The 23,021-nt window shown below is 38.0% G+C and overlaps 1 protein-coding gene across 22 annotated transcripts in view; it reads right to left on the bottom strand.

The window, feature by feature from the left end:
* The window catches only part of CDC27 (cell division cycle 27), a 70,410-nt gene extending 47,644 nt beyond the window's left edge, over window positions 1-22,766 (bottom strand). For 12 of the 22 annotated variants that reach the window (XM_072746920.1, XM_072746918.1, XM_072746923.1 and 9 more), the window contains exons 1-2: window positions 22,393-22,720; window positions 5,407-5,482 (exon numbers count right to left, since the gene is read on the bottom strand). In XM_072746920.1, coding sequence (XP_072603021.1) covers window positions 5,407-5,482; window positions 22,393-22,419 — 103 coding nt within the window. In that variant the 5' untranslated portion in view covers window positions 22,420-22,720. Of the gene's footprint in view, window positions 1-5,406; window positions 5,483-22,392 lie in introns of all 22 variants that reach the window. The other 10 variants (XM_072746926.1, XM_072746927.1, XM_072746930.1 and 7 more) reach the window with 4 other exon arrangements.
* Between the last annotated feature and the right edge of the window lie 255 nt (window positions 22,767-23,021).

The following is a 23,021-nucleotide window of genomic DNA, read 5'->3' as shown; positions in this document are numbered from 1 at the left end:
ATTATGGTACATCCATATGATGGAACACTCTCAAGTTGTCAAAAGAAGAAAAAAAGTCACAGAAAGATTTCTAGAATGCATTGTTAAGTGAAAAAAGCAAAAACAAAAAAGAAGTTGTAGAACAATACTGAAGCTCCTCTTCTTACAGATTAGGCTTCAAAAATTGAAAGGTCATTTTATAGAAGTCCAAAATAATTAAGGGGGTTTAGGCTTGCATCCTCCAGATACATTTCCATCAAATAGGAAGGTGAATTAGTCCCTCAGTGCTTTCAAAGCAGAGAAGACACCTCTTCTTCATGTTGACTTACAATATAAATGAGCAGCCTTTTCCAAAACAGACTAGTTTTGGCAAGACTTAAAAGTCTGATGAATGAGGATTCTCTAGTCTTGATAAACTCTACAATTATCATACAGAACTGCTTAGAGGTTAGAGTACTCTGCTTGTTGTCTTGTCATGAACTCTGACGTCCTGAGTATTCAAAGGGCATAGAATCTATGAAATCATCTATGATTTGTGACACACTTTTCACCTTGATTTTTAAGATTTCACTTATTTATTTGAGAGAGAGAGTGCATGCGCACGAGAGCACACAAGCTGGGCAAGAGGCAGAGAGAGAAGTAGACTCCCTGCTGACCAAGAGGCCCGATGCAGGGCTACATACATCCCAGGATCCTGGGATCATGACCTGAGCTGAAGGCAGAGGCTTAACCGACTGAGCCACCCAGATGCCCCACTTTTCATCTTGATTATCTTTTTTAAGTTCTTAAATCAAGGATAGGCAGTACAACACATGTGTTAGAACTATGGACTCTAGACTGCTTGGGCTCAGATTCCAGCACCACCACTTATTAGCTTCATAACTTATGGCAAGTTAGTTTCTTAGTCTCTTAAGTTTTTCATCTGTAAAATAAGGACATAAGAGATACTGATTTTCTAAGGGTGCTACTAGGATTCAATGAATTAACATAAAGACTACTGAGGATAGTACTTGACCCATGGTAAGAGCTGTATGTGCTATTATCAAATTATCTTCGGGTTTCTCCTAAATTTACAATACCTGAATAGTCATTTGATAGTAATGTGGGTTATACGTACACGGCACTGAGCTACAAGCTCAAATACCTCCATTTCATCACTAACGTTTCTTTTGCTGAAGGATTTCAATTGTCTGGGTGCTGTGCTTTTCAGATGCCACATGATGCATTCCATCCTTTAGAGTCATTTCTATTGTTAAATACCTCATTTACATGTACAACATGAGTATTTTAATATTATTCCCACTTTTTTTCTCTGCAGTTGTTTACACCCTAAATTTCAGTACTAACTCATTTTATATTTGTTGTATATGACAGGATTAATAACGGTTTAAAATACTTTGAGGCCAGGCATAGAGTAAATAGGTAAGAAGGGTGAAGGAAGGTTTAGAAAGGCTTTTAGTGTTGAAGTGGGGAAAGTGGGCATTTGTAAGGAGAAAGCAGATGGCTAGATTGTACAAGGCTTTGCAAGCTGTCTAAAGATTTAGGGATACATCCTTATAGCAATCAGATACCTCTGAAGCATTTTAAGAAAGAAAGGAGAACGGGTTGATTTGGGAAGTGGAAAGAAGAGGCAGGAAAGGATAGATATGGGAAGACCAATTAGGAAGCTTTTCTAGTAAGAGATGTCTTAGTGTAGGAATGTTATGAATCCAACTGTGTATGCATTGAGTTTGGTGTGTGTGATGTTTGTATGAAACAGCTAAATTAATGCAACGAAACAGTTGAGTTTCAAGTTAAAAAATGTGTGTTGGGAAGACTTGAGTCTTAATCACTAACACATTATAAAAATGAAAACTATCACAATTAAGAAGGATCATCTTTTTCACTGGCAAGCATTTAACTATACTGGTAAAGGTTAGCTAAGCCAATGGGCCAGATATCCTTTTGGAGGCTCCCCCTCTCCCAATATAACAAGCTGACCAAATTTTTAGACTAGATATATGTATTAAATTCTCCAATAATGACCTAAAAATGAAACCACATCATTAGCAGCATTCTTGATATTTCCACTTTAATAATGACCTTAACATAAATTGGTAAATAATTTTTTTTTAAATGTTGCCATTTGTAGTCACATATTTCTGTGAGTTTGGGCTCTCAATATCACAGCTAAGACAGAGAAGAGAAGCAGATGCTGAACCTTTTACTCTGGTTCACTTCTCTTTAACTAAGCCCAATTTACTGAAATCAACATACCCAGTGCAATTTCTACATCTGGCCCACTAATCATTAAGACAGGTAGTGAACTATTTTATGGTAACATAAAATGTATTTATACTTAAACATTTTGTAGTGTAGGATACAAAATCTACATCAAGAGAGAATACTAGATTTCAAGCAACTGTGAGCTTTGCACAAGGACCCTCAAGATAACTTAGGGAACACATGTTGACACAATTTCTTCAGCTACTTTTTTCCCTGCTTTTCACCATTTACATAAAATTGCCAATCCCATATGTTCTCATAAATAGCAATTTTTCATCTTTTCCCAGAGGTCCTGGGCATATCCTTATAAGATAAAATGCACAAAAACTTACATCTGGTTAGTTTTCTGAACAATAATAAATCATCTCGCTCCAAGGACCTATCATATTAATTGTATTAATGTATTCTTTGCCCATATAGTCTAAGGCTGTTTCTGTTTGTTCCTAACCACCCATTTCTATTTATTCCCAACAGCTAAATATATATATATATTACAATTAAAAACCTTAAAAACTTTTAGAGGTACTATATGCTATCTATTAGGGCAAGGAGAAAAGCTGAATCTATATTCTGTACAGCAGTTAATCAATTAGCAATGGAGAAAAACCTAGGTCAAGGAGATCAGGTATTGGGAGTGGGAAGGAAAAATAGGTGCTTACAATGGCAGAAAGGGATATGAAGGGAGATGATAAGATTAGGACAGTTTTTCCAAACAGCAAGTCTCAATTCACTGTGGATTGTGAAATCAATTTAGTGGATATCAACCTGCATTAAAACAACAACAACAAACACTCAAATAGAAAATATCAGAGTGCATCATAAACAAGTTAAAAAAAAAAAATCTGACAAGCCACTGTATTAGAATATGCTAGCGGAGAGGAACTTGTAAAAGACTTCCTACGAGCCAGAAACTATAGCTGATTATTATAATTAGTGCTGAAAACTATCTTGTTAAATAGATATTCTTCTTCCTAAATTAAAGATGAGGAACTTTAGGCTCAGAATAACTTCTTACCTAAGAGCAAATGAACATGTGAGTTGACAGTCTCTCTTAGACCATTTTGTCTATACCACAGTCTAGGTAGGCTAACTATGCAACTCTTAGGAGAGAGACAGGAACTAGAGAAATTGATAAATTATTTCAAGAATTTGGCTTTCAGAGGGTCCTGTCCATCTACTTCTTTAGCCTCATGCTGTATTCAGTGTCTTTTCTTAAAACACAGGAGCTACCACTAGTGGCATGGGAGGCCACTGAGCAAAAGGGCAAACAGGTTATATCTAATATACCAACTCTGATCAATTATTGTTGTCAGCCAGCAACTGTGTCAACAAGAATTCCAAGGCTGGTTCAATGGGAATAAGTAGTATGATAGATTAGTGATGTCTATCATAAATCAGAATGACATGTATTTGCTGCCCTTTGTATGAAAAAGATTTACCACTTACTGCCTGTGAACATTGGTCTCAGTTTCTTCATTTCTAAAATGGCAATAGCAATGTCTATAGTACTGAAGACTAAATAAGGAATTAACTAATATTAAGTATGTAGAATACCTAGTACATAGTAAGAAACCAATAAATGGTAGAAGTTATGCTTGTCATTGTTATATTATTATAGTATCTGCTCCTGTTGCACTTAAATTCTAAAATCTTCCCTCACAGAAATTAGAGTTAAACAGAGTGATTAAGTTCTACAGTTACCTTCGAATAATGAGGGGGTTAGGGGCACCTATCCTGCAGTTAAAAATCTCTAATTTTGACTCCCCAAAATTTCACTTCTGAAAGCCTACTGTTGACCACAGCCTTACTAATAACATAAACAGTAGATTAACACATATTCTGTATGTTAATGTGTTATATACTGTTATATACTGTATTCTTACAATGAAGTAAGCTAAAGATAAGAAAATGCCATGAAGTAAAAACATAAGGTGGGGGGGGAGCACCTGGGTGGCCCAGTCAGTTAAGCACCTGACTCTTGAATTCAGCTCAGGTCATGATCTCAAGGTTGTGTGGTCGAGTCCCATGGTGAGCTCTGCACTGGGTATGGAGCCTGCTTTAGATTCTCTCTCTCCCTCTCCTTCTCCCTCTGTTCCTCCCTGCCCCCTACCCTCTCTTGAAGAAAAAAGTCACAAGGAAGAGAAAATACATTTACAGTACTGTATTGAAAAAAATGTGCATACAAATAGCCCCACTCAGTTCGAATCCATGTTGTTCAAAGGTCAACTGTTTGAGAGAAACTGAACTTACTGAGCAACTTTCTAAGTGTCAAGTGCTGCATCAAAAACAGGCAGAAAGTGGACTGAACAGCTTTATGCAGATTCATCTGGAATCCTGTCCCAATTCTATGGGAAAAATCGAATCGTCTTAATTTGAAACCACTAATTCACAATCTTTTGGAGTCTAACTATAATAAACCAGAAACTGCCAATCCTTTAATAAACACATTCAAAAAAGAAAGTATAAAACAGCAAAAACATGAAGGTTGCATAGCTATCAATGAAAATCTATATAAGTAGATTATGCATGATAAACCTTCCTTTTATATAATTGAGCAGGATAGGGTAATCTATTGCATTATTTTCTTTCTAAGCCTGTCTTCTAAATCTTCTCATTGGGACCTCAGACTCCTGTTTATTTAAGTGACAGAATTAAGGGTTTATACCAAGACTATAGACTAAATTCATGCTCTTAGCCACAGAATATAGACTCTTCTAACAAAAAACCTGGAAAAAATATCTAAAGATTGGAAAATGACTAAGCAAGCCAAAGTGTAAAAACTGAAACAACTCTATAGTTATTAAAAGTAGCATATAAGGGGACGCCTGGGTGGCTCAGCGGTTTGGCGCCTGTCTTCGGCCCAGGGCATGATCCTAGAGTCCCGGGATCAAGTCCCACATCAGTCTTCCTGCATGGAGCCTGTGTCTCTCCCTCTCTCTCTCTCTGTTTCTCTAATGAATAAATAAATAAAATCTTTAAAAAAAAAAAAAGTAGCATATAAGGGAAGTAACAGATATAGGAAAAAGTTTTTATGAATTAGTGTCCATCATAAAGGAAAAACAAAAGTGATCCCCAGAATCTTGTTATATATGTCATAAGAAATGATAGAATTCCATATATTTTATTCATTTATGGTTTTATAGAAATGAAGAGATTACAAACCTTCTGCATACAGTCGTTCTGCAAGGAAAACTGCATCTCGGTAAGCATAGTGGTTTAGTGCTTGCCATATAGCAGCCTGAAAGTAGAGGAAAAAGAACATAAATACACAAACATAGAGTTTCAAATTAACTCCAAGCAGAGATTTGCATATAGTAAACAAATCAACAACCCTAGTGTGAGTAATAAAACCTCAGTGCCCATCATGCAAACTCCATAGTTTGCTACACAAGACTCTTCACAGTCTGGCTCCAAACATAATTAAATTTATTCACTGACACCTCCATGGACATTTCGGCCTCTGTGCCTTTGTACTTCCTTTTCCCCCATAGAGTAATGTAGGCTCCCTCACCTACCTCCTTTTAGAAACTGCTCATCTCTAAAGACCCAGCTTGATAAACATCTACTTCATGAAGGTTTCCTGGCTGATTCCTAGCCATTTTTTGGTAAGCATGTCTCTTCCAGTTGAGCACTCATATTTTGTTATAGTTACTTGTTTATAGGTCTGCCCACTCCACTAAACTATACTACTCTAAACTTATAACAGTGGTTTAAATAATTTTTCACGATATACATGAAATGTATGTCTTCCTCCACAAAAATGTCCCCATCTGTCAGCTCTAATGTTACCCTATTCTCATCCACACAAGGAAGCATATTAGGAGTAGAGATGAGTAGAGCTATTATAGGAATAACCTTTAATCTATGTGAATATATTTTTCTATTATTTTTATTTTAAAAAGGATTTTATTTTGGGAGAGAGAGAATATCAAGCAGACACCATGCTGAGTGTGGAGCCTGATGGGGGGCTATTTAATGACCTTGAGTTTCGACCCATAACCTGGGTCGAAATCAAGAGTTGGATGCTTAACCAACTGAGCTACCCAGGCACACCATATTTTTCCTTTTAGAGTTAAGAAACATATCTATAAAGTATTTATCAGATAGAAGACCATTTTAAGTAATTATAAATAAAAACATTTAGACCCATGTGCTTACTATCCAGCTCAAGAAATAATATATTACCTATATATTTGAAGCTCCTTCCCTACATGCTCATCAGTCACAAGACCTCTTTCTGAAACCACCATCTTGAATTTTGTTAATCTTTAGGTTTTCCTCACAATTTTTATGGATTTATACGTTCATCTTTAAGCAATGCAACATTTAGTTTTCCTGGTTTTTTAATTTTAAATAAATATAATCATATTTACATATTCTGCTATGATTTGCTTTTGTAACCCAATATTGTATTGTATTTTATTTTATTTTTTAAATATTTATTTATTTATTTATTTATGATAGACATAGAGAGAGAGGCAGAGACACAGGAGGAAGGAGAAGTAGGCTCCATGCCGGGAGCCCGATGTGGGACTCGATGCCGGGACTCCAGGATCGCGCCCTGGGCCAAAGGCAGGCGCTAAACCACTGAGCCACCCAGGGATCCCCCCAATATTGTATTTTAAAAACTCATTCTCAATCTGTGCGGCTGGGAGTTCATTCATTTTGATTGCTGAATAAATATATTTCCATTGTATAAATACACTAAAATGTATTTTATCTATTTAAAGCATGTGAACATTTGGGTTATTTCTGGTTGTATCTTTCCCCTCTCCCTTGCTACCCAGTTATAATAGTGCTGCAAAGAACATTCTTGTATTTGTCTCTTGGGGTTATCTGTTTAAGATCTCTCCAAATTAGGATATATATGTAAGAATGAAATTACGGGGTTATTGAGTTCATGTTCATACACATGTACATCTTTACTAGGTTATGCAAATAATTTTCAAATTGTTGGTTATTTTATGCTCCTACCAAAAACGTACGAGTTCCCATTATTCCATATCCTTATCTACATTACGTACTGTCAAAAATTTAAGTGTATTTATTTTTTTATTTTTAGTAATCTCTATACCCAATGTAGGGCTGGAACTCATGACCCTGGGATCAAGAGTTGCATGCTCTACAGACTGAGCCAATCAGGTGCCCCCAAATTTTTACTAGTCTGATAGATGTAAAATGCTTATCTAGTGCTTTTAATTAGCACTTCTCTGAGTATTAAAATGAGGCTGTGTTCATTTGTAATTTATTTAATGTTTATTGGTCTTCTGGCAAATGCCTGCTTATGTGTCCTACATTTTTCTGTTAGGTGATTTATCTTTTCTTACTATTTCACCCAGCATTTTTAGCAGCACTAAACCAGACAGGTTTCTTTTAAGTTTCAGTGTGTCATGTAACACTAATTTTTAGTCTATCATATACATTATGTATATGTATATTGTGTTTACATATATTTACGTTTTGCCTAGCATTTTTAGGAGCACTAAACCACGGGAGTTTCTTCTAACTTCTCCAGGTTTAACTTTAGTCTATCGCAAGATATAAAAGTCACCAATTAATTTAAAATTTTTCAAAAACTTGCATATTAAGATATCTTACAACTGATCGTGATACAACAGTATTTTTTATTTCTAGCATAAATACCAGCTCATAATTCATTGAATAATTTAACAGAGTTACAATAAAACCAGTAAGATGGGATTACCTAATGAAGACCACTAGCTAGCACCATAACAGTAAAGCTAGACTACATTATAACAAGTAATTCATATGCCATGGATACAGTAAAAGCTCAAATATTTTAATGAAAAAGCAAATGTTTAGTAACATTTCTATGAGTATTATTAATTATAATTTTTTGTATTAAAAGTCCTAGTAGTAGTTGATGACTTACTTAGCCCACAGGTGTATTTTTCTATTTCCTCAAGAAAAAAATTGATAATGAATTTCATTTGGGATCTCTAGAGCCTCTTGTTTAAGCTTTTTGTCTATATAGTCTAAATTTTTTAAGGTCTCAGAGATGTTCTAATCTGACCATTTCTAGCCAGACACAAGGGAAAGGAAGAGGGCAGGAATTTAAATTTAATTTTGAATGAACTATACTAATCCAGACAACTATACTAATCCAGATAGCATTTTTTCCCCTCTAATGTTAGTGTTCTTAATCTGGTCCTTTCCTACTACTTTAAGAATTGTCTAAAACTGCTATTCAAAGTATGGTCCTTGGAGCAGCAACACTAGTATTTTCTGGTAGTTTTCTGGGAGTATGGAATCTCAGACCCCACCCCAGACCTACTAAATCAGAATCAGCATTTTAACAAGATCCCCAGGTGATTTATATGCATACTAAAGTTTGAAAAGGACTGATCTAAAAAAGACTTACTCTGATTAAAAACAACTACTCAACAGACTCCCCAAAGCCAAAGAGGTTGTCTCATCTAATGTCCATTTCAAGATGTTATGAATACAGTAATTTCTAATCCTTCAGGCCATATCCCTTAGCTTTAAAAGAAAGGCTTGAATTATTCAAATTCCAAAGTCCTTGTTTGTTACATCTTTATGATCTTCCTTGGCCCTAAGCCATTTCTTATACTCAATAAAATATCCTACATATTAATAGAAATGAATCACAAATACTATCTCCTTTCACAATCCACCCAAGTTAGTTGGGCTCTAAAGAAAATTTCCTTTGGTCTAAAATGTACATTTTGCTCTCCTCCACTATTTTCAGAAGTAGCTGGCATAACCTATAGGATGATTCCAACAGCATACATAAAAATATGACTTACCTGGCAAATCCTAGAATTTTCAGATACTTATAAACTTCATAATAAAGATAATTTGGTATCCCAAAGCCTGATTGTTCCCAACACCCCTACTCCTAATTTCCAGAAGATAAAGGGGTTCATACAATTGTAATTTTACCATACTTCAGTTCTCTGCTAGTTGCCATATATGCTTATTTCTGGAATACTTCCATATGATTTAATCCCACAATGCCCCTCAATAGAAAGGAATACTGAAATATACTATGCTAAAAAAAAACCTCATCAGTCATTGGAAGGTCTTCTATTACTTGGGAAGTAAAATAGATGGGAAGACAAAAAAGAGAAGGCCATAAATACCAATAGGACTGACCTTCTAAGATGGACTGTTAGATCACTATAGGATTTTTCCCCAATTAGAACTGCTTAAACAAGAAAGGTACCAAAGACAAGCTGTGCTGAAACAGCGAGAATCCCCAATAAACTGTTCCATTTTGCTACTAATAATTCTTCCACATACCATTAACTGAGGATGAGGCTCCTACTCCTCACCACTTCTTGACTTTTTTAAGATTCATTTATTTATTTGAGAGAGCACGAGTGGGAGGGGCAGAGGGAGAGGGAGAGAGAATCTCAAGTGGACTGTGCTGAACACAGAGCCTGACATGGAGGTGGATTTCATGACCTGAGATCATGACTTGAGCCAAAACCAAGAGCTGGACACTTAACCAATTGTGCCACTGAGGCACTCCTCCTTGACTTTATTTCCAATAACATTTGCCTGTGGTGGATATCAACAATGTCCTCAGCTATTTAGAGTACAAAGGCATATTATTACTGTGTGAGGAAATTGTTTTACCGATCGCAGCATGACTGACCATGAATGAAAACCAGTGTGTGGGGGGTGGTGTTATTTTTTTTTTTTAAGATTTTATTTATTTATTCATGAGAGACACACAGAGAGAGAGAGAGAGAGAGAGAGAGAGAGGCAGAGACCCAGGCAGAGGGAGAAGCAGGCTCCATGCAGGGAGCCCGACGTGGGACTTGATCTCGGGTCTCCAGGATCAGGCCCTGGGCTGAAGGCGGCACTAAACCACTGAGCCACCCGGGCTGCCCGGTGGTATCTTTTTTAACTTTTCTGAACTGAAGAGTTCTAGTAATCATTCATTCAATAAATATTTACTGAGTGTCTACTATGTGCCAGCCCTTTCTAGACTACAGTAATTAACAAATAGCTTCTGTTCTCATGAAGTACCTTTCAGTGTTACTCCTGTCTAGATCAGAAGTATCAAGTATCATTGCTTGACACTGCTCTACCTCAAATCCACTACATCACAATCCCTGGAAGCTGGGGCTGAGTTTAGATATCTTTATTTTTAAACCTTTTCACTGGTAAGCATTCAGAGCTCAGAATCATTCTTTTACTCTTCTAGATAAGTAGTTTTCCTTCCTTTTACAGCATACTCTTTTGCAAAAACTTGTAGAAGCTCTGGACCTCTTTTCCAGAAAAACAAACAAACAAACAAAAACAAAAAACCAACGTGTGTGTGTGTGTGTGTGTGTGTATGTAAAAATCTGGGGAGGTGGGTAGGGGATAGGGTAACTAACTGGGTGATGGGCATTAAGGAGCACACATGATATGACGAGCACTGGGTGTTATACTCTAAGTTAGCAAATTGAATTTAAATAAAAAAGAAAAAGAAAAATCTGTGTACAGTGTTAGGGATTCACGAATATCCTGGTTCATTAAGTATCACTGGTCTAGCTGATAGGAGACAGGATTAAAGCTTGATACATAACAGGTTTCAATAAATATTTATAGAATTGAATTTAGATACTTGAAGGAAAGGAGAAGAGACAAGTTCCTGACCTAGAAAGGTACTTTCTCTTTTGCACATAGGAGACTACAGTACTAGGGCCTAGAGGAACACTGCTGCTGCCAGGATAAGGAGAGGTGACCCTTGTTTGAAACTCAAAAACATTTTTTACCACATAAGGTCAGCGATGCTGGATTAAGAACATGAAATAATGAATGTATTGGTAAATCAATTTGGGTACATTATGGATTTAAATGGTTCAAAAGAGCTGGTTAGTGTTTAACAGTCACTTACAAAACTGCACCTAAAGAACAGTAGAGGGCGCCTCCTTCGGCTCAGGTCATGATTCCAGGTCCTGGGATGGAGCCCCCCATCAGGCTCCCTGCTCAGCCGGGAGTTGGCTTCACCCTTGCCTGCTGCTCTCCATGTTTGTGCTCTCGCTCTCTCTCTCTCTCTCTCAGATAAATAAAATCTTAAAAAACAAACCAAAAAAAAAAAAGAATGGTATCTAGAATCTATCCTCCCTTTTCTAGTCCCATTCCATAATAATCTCTTTAAACTCATAGAGTCAGGGAGCCTGGGTTGCTCAGTTGGTCCAGCCTCTTGTTGGCACCTTGCTCAACAGGGGGTCTGCATCTCCCTCTGCCACTTCCCCTGCTTGTGCTATCTCGTTCCCTCAAATAAATAATTAAAAAAAAAAAAACTCCCAAAATAAATAAACTCTTAGCTTCCTGCTCTTCCTACTTATTAGCTGTAAGGTAATCTACCCTATCCCAGAATTACATTCCTTAAACATAAATATCATCACTGCTAAACAGAAGATGACAGTTGAAAGACGTGGGTTCAAATCCATGTTCCATGACTTACTACTTCTGTGTCTTGGGCAAGTAACAATGTCTCAAGTCCTACTCTCTTCATTTAAAACATAAGAGTCCAGTAAGTACATAATGGTTCTTATCACATACCTAATAATTACTCAATAAATTTTAGCTGTGCCATCATCATTATAATCATCATGTCTTCCTCCCTGATCAAAACCTTCTAATGATTCCTCTTGGATAGCTCCACAGAGTTTAGAAAATATCTACACAATAAAGCACAAACTCCTTAGTAAACTATTCAAATCCCATCTCCACTTTTCAGCTGTTTTCACAACTCACCAAAGCTGCCCATGGTCTAGAACCAGTCCCTAAACATTCACTGTATTTTCATACAGTCTCATTCAGAGACTTTGCCTATTTGGGTTATACTCTGTCTTTAACTTCTATCTCCTGAAATTTTAGTTATCCTTTCTTCAAAATTCACTTTACATGTTCCTCTGTCTTTCCACGAAGCCTTTACTGATCTATCCCTTGCAATATTAATTACCCTGTCCTTTGAGGTCCTAGACAATTTCGTTTATACTTTTAAAAAATATCAGGCTGTGAAGGTCTGGGTGGCTCAGGTAAGCATCCAACTCTTGATTTTGGCTCAGGTCATGATCTCAATGTCGTGAGATCGAGCCCTACACTGAGCATGGAGCCTGCTTAAGATTCTTTCTCCCTCTCCTTGCCACCCCTGCCCCTGGCTCATGAGCACATGCCCTCTCTCTTTCAAAAAAAAAAAAAAGAAAAGAAAGAAAGAAATATCAGGCTGTTCATTAGATTTGGTTATATTACTAAGTTGCAACTTCTTGAGGAAAAAAAGCCAGATTCTATTTTTCTCTATAACTCCCTGGTTATACTACTTAACTAGTTATTTCTCTAGTTTTCCTAGATAACTGCCTTTAAATATAGTGCATGCTCCATAAATGTTTGTAGAATGAGTATTCGTTTTGGAGCCCTGAATCCATTTTCCACTTACTGAAATAGAAATTTTTAGAAACCCAATCTGGAGATAAAACACAAGGTAATGGGACACCTGGGTGGCTCAGTAGTTGAGCATCTGCCTTTGGCTGGGGGCATGATCCCGGGGTCTCTGAAGGAAACCTGCTTCTCCCTCTGCCTATGTCTCTTCCTCTCTCTGTCTCTCATGAAAAAAACAAAAACAAAAAAACACATAAGGTAAGACATTCTTAATATAATCAACTTTTACTAATATGAATAAAAGGTAACATTAATGTTGACAATATAAAATAGTACAAAATAACATCTAGCTGTTTCTTGACAGAAATAAGCTAAACATTAAAAAGCAAAGAAGCAAGAATCTGGTAAGGAGATACCAGTTAGTCTGACAAAGGGGTTGAAATAGATTAGGTTTCAGGGCAACAAAATTTCTTAATTATGTGACCTATTAATACCTGGAAGATATTCAGATTTTTCTGGTTAATAGCAACCTAGATCATGTTGCATACTTCCAAGTATACCATCAGATCATTTGCCTTATCATCTTTCTCAATATGCCTACCACTTCTGGAGCATATTCTTTATCCATTCGGTAAACATTTAATGAACATCTATTTTGTTTGCTATATGATCCTGATGACAGTAAAAACATAAAAAACAAAACCCTGATAAAAAACACGGGGTTCCTGGGTGGTTCAGTCCATTAAGTGTCCAACTCTTGATTTCATCTCAGGTCATGATCTCAGGGTCATGAGATGGAGCCCCCGTATCAGGCCAGGTGCTCAGCTGGGAGTCTGCTTGAGATTCTCTCCCTCTCCCTCTGCCCCTCACCCCACCCCACACTCGCTTGCTCACTTGCATACTCTCTCCCTCATAATCTTTAAAAATGAACGTGAGAGAATCAAGGTTTTCAGGGGAGCTGTACAAGGCCAATATATTGGATTTTCAAATTATGAACAAGCCAGGTATTATGCCATAGGCATCTATTTGGTCACTGTCATTGTGGCTACTGTGCTTTTAAGTTTATTTATTTAAGCAATCTCTACACTCAACATGGGTTTCAAACTCTCAGCCCTGAGATCAAGAGTCACATGCTCTACTGACTGAGCCAGCCAGGTACCCCTGTGCTTTTGTTTTTTTATCAAACAATTGGAAAGATGAACTTTAGAACAAAAATACATGGTGCTGGCAAGGAGTAAATGTAACTAGGTTGTAAGTATACTACAGAATCTCTGCTATCTGGCCTATATCTCCTCTGTACTATGACACAGAAAAGACATAGATAAAAGGTAACGTGATAAACTGAATGTTTTCCTTAGAGAACTTCAACATTTGCACTGAGAATAATGTGAAAGTCATTCAGAAAACAAAAGACTAATGGATATTCAAATTTAATTTGACTCAACAATTTCTTGAATGTTTAATATAATCTCCAACTCCAACTCACAGCAAATGAACCCTAAACCTCATCCTAACCCTCTGACACTAATCCGATGACCAAGAGCTTCAGTTTTAATCATCAGTAAAATAAGATAAAAACACTACCTTTGAGATAAACCCAGCAAAGTACTTGGCTGAATTCTAAACCCCTGTAAGAACGTTATCTGTCCCTCTGCTGTTCTACCAGACATACATGACCTAGGGTTCTGGAACCACCCATAGAAGTATCTTTCAAAAGAATATTCATTTAAATTAGGCATCTATAATAATGGAAGGAAGAAAATAAACATTTACTTTCTAAGGCAGACCATTTTTTCCCCTGGATTAATTTGTGTCTTATTCGTCATCACTGAATTCTTTTCCACATTATGATCCATTCTCTCCCTCTGAGCTTTCCACAAATTGGATCTGATTATATTATTCCTTTGCTTGAGATCTTTCACTGTCTTCTCATTGTCCTTAACAATAAAAATCCAAAACACCAAACCAGGGAGGATGGTATATAGTCCCTGCTTATCTCTCCAATTCATTTTGTATCATATTCTCTTATGCTCTCTGTGTCAGCACAATGACCTTCTTTCAACTCCTCAAACCTGCTATGTTACCTTTCTGCCACAGGTCCTTTAAACATACACATAGTCACTTTATCTGGCACATTCCTCTCTTCTTCCAAATTATGCAAATTTGATTCATTCTTTGGACTTTTTTCTCAGTGAACACTTTTTTCGGGACATCTGATGAGGTCAGGTATCCTTATTATATACTCCAAAAGCATCAAGTACCTTTCCTTTGTAATACTTCTCACTGATGTAATTTTACTTTTATTCAGGAGACTATTTGAATAATGTCTTCCTCACTATAATATAAACTCCAGAAAGGTAGGAACTACATCTGGTTTTGTTCATTTATTATATTCCCAGCGTCTATTATGTACTTTTATAGCAAGTGCCTAACCAATGTGGCATTCAGTTTGAATGAATAAAAAATTCATTCAGTTTGAATGAATAAAAATTGATCTTTGATTTCTGCCAGTTCTCCTACTCTTAGCATCTTAGGTTAGTCTTAAGTTTCTCTTTATTCTCATGCAATTCCCCTTTGAACAACATGGGTTTGAACTACACAGGTTCACTTATATGCGGATCTTTTTCAATAAATACAGTACACTACCATAAAGGCATCTTCTCTTCCTTATGATTTTCTTAATAACGTTTTCTTTACTTTAGTTTACTTTATTATAAGAATGCAGTATATAATACATAATGTGTTAATCAACTATTATTGGCAAAGCTTCTGGGCAAGAGCAGACTATTAGAGTTAACTTTTTGAGGAGGCAAAAGTTATACTCAGATTTTCAACTACATGAGGGTCAGTGCCTCTAACTCCTGCATTGTTCAAAGGTCAATTCAAAGTCCAACAGTTAAGGATCTCTGCAAATCTCTATTGAAAGAACTCTGTAATATATAGAATTATTCTTTTGTAATGCAAATAACTACCACCTAATTACTCCTTTCTAAAATAATGGGGATTTCCTAAGAACCTACTTGTTTAATTTTGTTGTAAATGAAAGAATATAGTGAGTAGAAAGAATATACCCAGGATTTAATTTTGTAGGCATGTGTGCTAATTTGTGGGCCAGCACTTCCAAGAGTGTGATTTGGAGGGAATTATTTAACTTTTCTTGGCCTCAATTTTCTCATCTACAGCTCTATTTCTTGGACTTGCATGGATTAAATGACATGATACATAGATAGTGCTCCTAGCAAATAGCAGACACTTAAAATCATCTTTTCCTGTCTCCCAATATAAACAAATTCAAAAAATCTAGTTTCCATTACTGTAACATCTCCCAGCATATCTGCCACAATTGTTTATTTTGTTAACATATAAGCTAAAAGCCCAAATGATTCATGAGCTAACTACAATTGATTACCAGAAAAACTTGACATACATAAAATTGCTATAAAATCCTAGAACTTTTGGAATGTTTTCCCTTTTTAAAATTAAAGAAATGAAGGAGAAAAAGTATCATGATAAAAGGTTCTAGTCATTTCTGATGTAAAAATCAAGCTTTGCTCAGAAGAATATCATTCCTTTATTACCAACTCTTAAGAGGGTCAGAAAGCGATAGTAATGGCAGTCAACTCAAACTCTACCTATAGCGTCCACCACTACTCTGCTCAGGCACCTCTAGGTTCCTCAGTGATGGTGTCTTTTTGGGAGGAAGGGAAATGGACTATTTTCTAAGGCACTACAGATTAGTAGTTTATGAAGAGCAGGGCTAAGATCAGCCTCTTTGCTAGTTATCTACTTCTGCTCAACTCCTGCCCCTAAAAGCATATCATTCAGTGCACCACCTCAGGAGTTCTACAAATTAAAGCCAGATGTATAAAATGCTACTAAAAGTTATGAAGACAAACAGCAACATTGCCCCAATTCTCAAAAAAAGAAAAAAAAAGTTTAAAAGAGAATTCCTATTGATTAAATGAATGGGCTAGCCCTAGGTTGCAATAATTTAGAAGATGACAACATAAAATGAAATAGGGGCACGTGGGTGGCTCAGCTGTTTAAGCATCTGCCTTTGGCTCCGGTTTTATGATCCTGGGGTCCTGGGATCAGGCCCTGTGTCAGGCTCCCTGCTCAGCCAGTAGTCTGTTTCTCCGTCTTCCTCTGCTCCTCCCCTGCTTGTGCTCTCTCTCTCTCTCAAGTAAATAAAAATCTTTAAAACAACAACAAAATGAAATGAAATGGCAAAGTTCCTTCTTCGCTCTTCTTAAACATGTAGTATTATTTAAAACGTAAACAAACCTCTGTAAATTGTACAACTAATTCACACTTAAATGTGACCATATAGGAATATGAATAATAGTGAAAGGGAATATAAAGGAAGGGAAAAGAAATGTTGGGAAATATCAGGAAGGGAGACAGAACATAAAGACTCCTAACTCGGGGAAACGAACTAGGGGTGGTGGAAGGGGAGGAGGGCGAATTGGAGGGGAATGGGTGATGGGCACTGAGGTGGACACTTGACGGGATGAGCACTGGGTGTTTTTCTGTATGTTGGTAAATTGAACACCAATAAAAATTAATTAAAAAAAAAAAAAAAGAATCCTCACCCTAAAAAAAATAAAAAAAAATAAAAATAAAAAAATAAAAAAATGTGACCATATAAATTATTTTGTTTTATTCTTGTTTTTGTCAAAAGAAAATAGCTGCCCTTTCTTTGGACCATAAGAGAAACGGGTAATAAAAGCTTCAGACAATATAAGAAGGTATAAGGAAAAAAATATCACTGTGGAATTTTCCTGTTATACATTACAATCTAATTTCTAGAATTCTAATTTAGTTTAGGTCTCCATTCGTGGCTCTCTGTCTGGGTGATTTTGCCCCCCAAAGGATATTTAGCAATGTCTGTAGGGGACTGTTTTTGGTAGTCACAAATGGAGGCACTAGTCGGTAGAGGCCAGGGATGTTGCACAACACTCTACAATACATAGGATAGAGTTCCCCCCAACAAAAAATTAGCTTGTCCCAAATATCAACAGTGCCAAGAATAAGAAACCCTGGTATACATTACCATGTAACTAGGTTATTTTACTCATCTGTATGTCTCCCTAACTCTTATCTTGTCCCTCCTTCCCAATAGCACCAGATTAATTTTCCCAAAGCAGTGCTTTCATTACATATTCTTCTGTTCAAAACTTCGAATGGCTATTTATTACTAATACCTTAAACCACTCAACCTGGATATTAAGTCCCACATAATCTGATTCTACCTGACTAGCAAAACGTTATTTCTTCTTACTCTCAATTCCCATTCTAACCAAGACTATGATATTTTATCATTTTTTACTGTTGCTGTTCCTAAACACCATTCTCAAATTTGGGCTTTTGCTGATACTATTCCATACCAAAAACATTCTTTCTCTTCTTTACCACTTCAAACCCTTCCCATCTTCTAAAACTTTCCATCAAGAAACACTTCCCATTTTTCTAGTCTACAGGGATCTACTTCTTAAATTTCTGTATTAGTATCTGTACAACCAAATACATACTGACTTGTAACATTACCCAATTGTTCCTATTAAACATTCTTATCTTCCCAACAAGATTAGACCCCTCAAAAGATCAGAGATTATGTCTCTACATTTTACTGGTTGTTTCACAAATATCTCTAACTCATTTTGTTGAAAACAGATTGTCCTTCAGATTTGTCCTCCACTCAAAAGATTCTTCATTTATTGAATGGCACCACCAAAATGAAATCCAGGCAGCTGTTCTTGATCCCCACCCTCTCCCATTCAATCAATTTCCATCTCCTAGGTTCTACCTCCAAAACATCTCTTGAATATCAACCTCTTTCCTACTCTACTACTACCACTTCAGTCCAGGTTACTTTCCTCTTAAGACTAAACTCTTTTTACTCATGCCTCCTTTCTCTCATTGCATTTCACATATAGTAGCCAAGAGATCTAACATCTACTTCAGATCAAGTCAGTCCTCTTCTGAAAATCCTTTAGTGACTCCCCAAACACTGAGAATGAAAACTGAACTTCTTATAATAGCCTCCCATTAATATGCAACTCCAGCCACACTGGCCACCTTTCAATTATTTCAATGCCAAGTTCTGCTATGTCTTAGGGACTTTGCACATGCTGTTTTCTTGTAATGTTCTCAAAATTACTGTTTCCTTCTCAACCTTCAGATCTCTGCTTCAATATTATTTGCTCAAAAAGGACTTATCCTGATGCCATTTTTAGAGAAGATTTTAGAATGTCTTTTATATTCTTCTGTGGTTGGTACATAGTAGGTGCGTAACATTCTTCCCAATTTGGTTTTTTCATTGAGACTGCTTCTTAACTTTTTGCTGTTTTACAGTACCTCTTTTGGCAGTTCGATTGCAAACATGACACCTAGGCTCAGGTCAAGTCCCTCCTAATAGGTCTCTCTCCTAACAACCTATTTATAGTGACCTTATCATAGTTTGTAATTATTAATTTGTGACTATTGTCTAGTGCTTTCTCTCTTTATAGACCATAAACATAAAAAGGGCTATATCAGGACACTAGTCCGTAAAGGACTTAAATGATTATCTATTTGCAATGACCTTCTCCTTCACCCTCATTCCCCAAAGTTCATTCTCTCAGTTCAGGTACTACATAGCACTGTCTTCAAGACATTATGTTGGACCTAAATAGAAGATAATCTCCTGTTTTCCAAAAGAAAATTTCATAAACAAATGTGTTCAGCTAACCAGTTTTTTGAAAGAAGATCAAATTGTCAAACGCCTATTGATTTATCAATTTAGTTACACATACATATTTTAAAAGCCACAAAATATATTTAGAAATTTCACTCTTTTTCTATTTTCATTGAATAGAACAATTTTACTGAAACTGTTCACATCTATCTTTGATATCAACAAAGCCATTTTTTTGGTCATCTAACACAATTTTCCTAAATATAACACTTCAAGTCTAAGTTATTTGAAATATGGTACCCTTTGAATCCATGTTAGAATGCTGTCACTGTAGGGGTACCTAGGTCGCATAGTCATCAGGTGTCCAATGCTTGGTTTCAGGTCAGGTTGTGATCTGAGTCATGTCTCAGGGTCATGGGATCAAGCCCCACCTCACCCCCATAGCCCCATGTCCGGCTCCAAGCTGTGTGTGGAACCTGCTTGGGATTTTCTCTCCCTCTCCCTCTGTTCTCCCCCTCTCTCAAATAAATAAATAAATCTAAAAAAAAAAAAAAAAAAAAGATGCTGTCCCTGTATATCTTATTCCGAATCAAAAGTATTCCTTCATTATCTAAATGATCTCTAAAATAGTATTATGTGTATAGTACCCACTCATTATACTGATTAAGGCAATTTTTACAAGCCTTGTTTACTACTTCATCTGACACTTCTGTGAAGTTCTACCCCCAGGAATAATTGATAAATCCATTAATGTCTTTTTTTTTTAAATCAATTTCATCAGGTGAATTTTATAAATATCCAAATTAACACTAATTGAAGTCATTTAGGCTAGTGTCTTCCCCAATTATATTAAAAATAATTGACAAAATTTCTGCCTCCTAATAGAAGAGATGTGTGTCAAGACTCCTATATAAAGTAATGCTTTTCTGTGAGAGACAATTTGGAGAAGGAGCTAATATTTAAGCTTAGGTGGTTTATGAGATTGGCTATTCCACAGTAAAACTTTAAAGAAAAAAAACTGCAGAAAACTGTTGCTTATCTTTCCTCTCAACTTTTTCCTATGCCTAGTAATATCATGATGCCTTCAACAATTTTCCAACTTACTCTTCCTTTACAAGTACAATTACTTAGCATAGTTTTAAAAAACCATATAAACAGTATCTGTCCTATTTTTATTTTCTCCCTAATTCTTCCCATTTTCAGCCCTATCCGCAATCCGTCGATCTTTATCATCGTAGCTAAAATGGCTTTTTTCTCCCACTGCTCCAGATCCTTTCTTGAGTGAATTCTTTTACTATAAATTACAACCAAAATTCTCACGTAGTCATATTGTAGTCATAGTCCCCAAATCTAATGGACAAAGGTAGTGGGGGGTGAGGGTGGGGGACGACAAAATTGACTTTCAAGCCCTTGAAAATCCTGAAGTGCCTTACCACCAAGAGTACTTTAAGGAAAAAAGAGTAAACCTGATGGGTACATCGAGGAATAGGCTACATATTTCTTTTCTTCTCCATGTTTTTATACAAGTTGAAATTGTTATTAAATAGTGGTTATAGGCTAACAATGAAACTAGTTTATCATTTGAGAAGACTTCTGGGGCCAGAGAAGGCAAATGTATCATTAGTTAAGACAAAATTACAAGAATATGAAACAGAAATTAAACAACTTGAGTGATCTGCTTATCCATTTAAGAAGGTACAGATAACTTCTAATCTCACATTAGGCCTCAAAAAAATAATCTTAAAAGAGACTTCACCAGTAAGATGAATTTCGATGGCAAGAAATAACTCTGGAAGCATTGATACAACTTACAAACATAAATTTCCTGAGAGAGAATCCCACATTATATTAGTTCAAATACCAAGAGCGACTATATGTGAAGAGCTGTATGTTAAAGAAGCAGCCAACTGGGAGAAATTTCTATTTCATCCTGTGAAAGAAAAATTAAGGAAATACGGAAGTGGTAATCTATTTAGAATATTTATCATTTGACATCACAGGCCTATTAAGGGTAATATGAAGTGATTTCTAAAATCGATTTGCCTTCTAACTTCAAAATAAAGAAAGCCCATAACTCAATGACAGCAGTTGGTAGAGGTCAACTCTTCTATTCAAGCCAAAGATCCTATGGTGAGTGGAAAGTCTCCCAGACCTGGTCCATCAGGAAGGGACAAAAGATTCAGTTTCTTGAGATGGCGGGGGGGGGGGGGGGGGGGGGGGGGGGGATGACTTGGCACTGCATCACACTTCAAATCCAATAGGGTTTCTCCCATGCCAACAGAGCACTGTGCGTCAAAGCATACCCTGGTGTCGTAAGCACAGTGAAATGGATGTAAAAACCCTGATCTGTCTTTCATTTTCTAAACGCCTTATCAACATGCACAACAAAACATTCCAGATCCCCATCACAGGTCATGGGGGAAACCCCCAGATCGGCCGTTGCCACCCCTTCCCCCCCAAGAGTGCTTGCCCCTCAGCACTGGGCCTTGGAGTTCTCTTCCCAGATCATTGTCCAAGGGGGGTGTAGGGGTGGGGGTGGAACCCACTGAGCAAGAAACGCACAACGTGGGCTAGGACGTCTGTTGCCAAAACAGAAATCAGGATTAAAAATACCGATCCTATCATCCCTCCACCCTCTCCCAGAGCACAAAAACAAAACCAAACAGCCCCACCGCCAACTTGCCCCACCATTACGAAGGTGGCACAACCTCTGATCAGATGTGCTTCCCAATCATCCTTTGGGCGAGGGAGCACCTGGGGCGAGTCTCCGCCGCCCCCCCCTCCCACCCCCCTTCTCGTCTCTCACTCGGGTCGGGGCCAGGCCCCTGCACTGACAGGAGGGGCTGGCCGGACGACGGCCCGGCGGGGGAAGGAGACATTATCGCCGAACCGCGCTCACACCGCGGGTGGAAGCAACGCAGGACCTGAGCTAACACGGCTCGGGCTGCGGCCGAGGCCTCGGAGCCGACGAGCAGGCAGGCAGGACCCGGCAGCAGGGGAGGCGGGAGAAGCAGCCGGGCCTAGGCCGCACCAGGCCGCGGAGTGGCCATACGCGGCTTCCCGGCCGAGACTGCGAGCCAAGCCTCAGCGAGCGACGTTATCATTACCTGGACGGGTTCCTGCAGCACCGTCATCCTTGAGGCTCAGGCCCACTTTCTGCAGTGCCTCAGGCCCCCCCCGTAGCGGCTCCGGCCCGGCCAGCCCCGGCTCATTTAAACTCACCAGCGACCGTTACCGGGGGATGGGGGAGGCCGAGCGATTGCCGAGTACCTCCGAGCGGGACACGGAAATACCCGAAGTGGAGAGATCCGCGCGGGAGCCAGACGGAAAAGCCCGAAGGAGGCCGGAAATGCCCGAGGCCGATCGGCGGAGGAGGGGACCCTTGCCGGAAATTACCGAGAATGCCCGGATATTACCGACTCCGATCCAGAGCGCAGTTTTCTCCTCTCGGCCACGCCTTCACTCACGCACGCCACGCCCAGTCGGCCCCCCTAGGTTGGGCCACGCCCAATCCGCGACCCTGGGCGTGGCTTGCTGAAGCGGGCCGGGTGCGTTACGTGGCCCGACTGCCGTCTCCGCTCGCCGCTCCCGCTCTCCGGATCAATTGGTGTGCGGTAGATTATGCAGGAGGGTAAAGCACGAGAGTTTGGGGCTGACTTTAATCAAGAAGCGTTTTTTTGAGTTTAGTTCGTTCCTCATTCCAGAAGTACCTATATAGCACGGCTCAAAGAGAAAT

The sequence above is a fragment of the Vulpes vulpes genome, chromosome 2 (genome assembly GCF_048418805.1).
Source record: "Vulpes vulpes isolate BD-2025 chromosome 2, VulVul3, whole genome shotgun sequence".
NCBI classification, from domain to species: Eukaryota; Metazoa; Chordata; class Mammalia; order Carnivora; family Canidae; genus Vulpes; species Vulpes vulpes.
The sequence above is the reverse complement of the archived record's forward strand: the minus strand, read 5'-3'. Positions and strand labels throughout refer to the sequence as shown.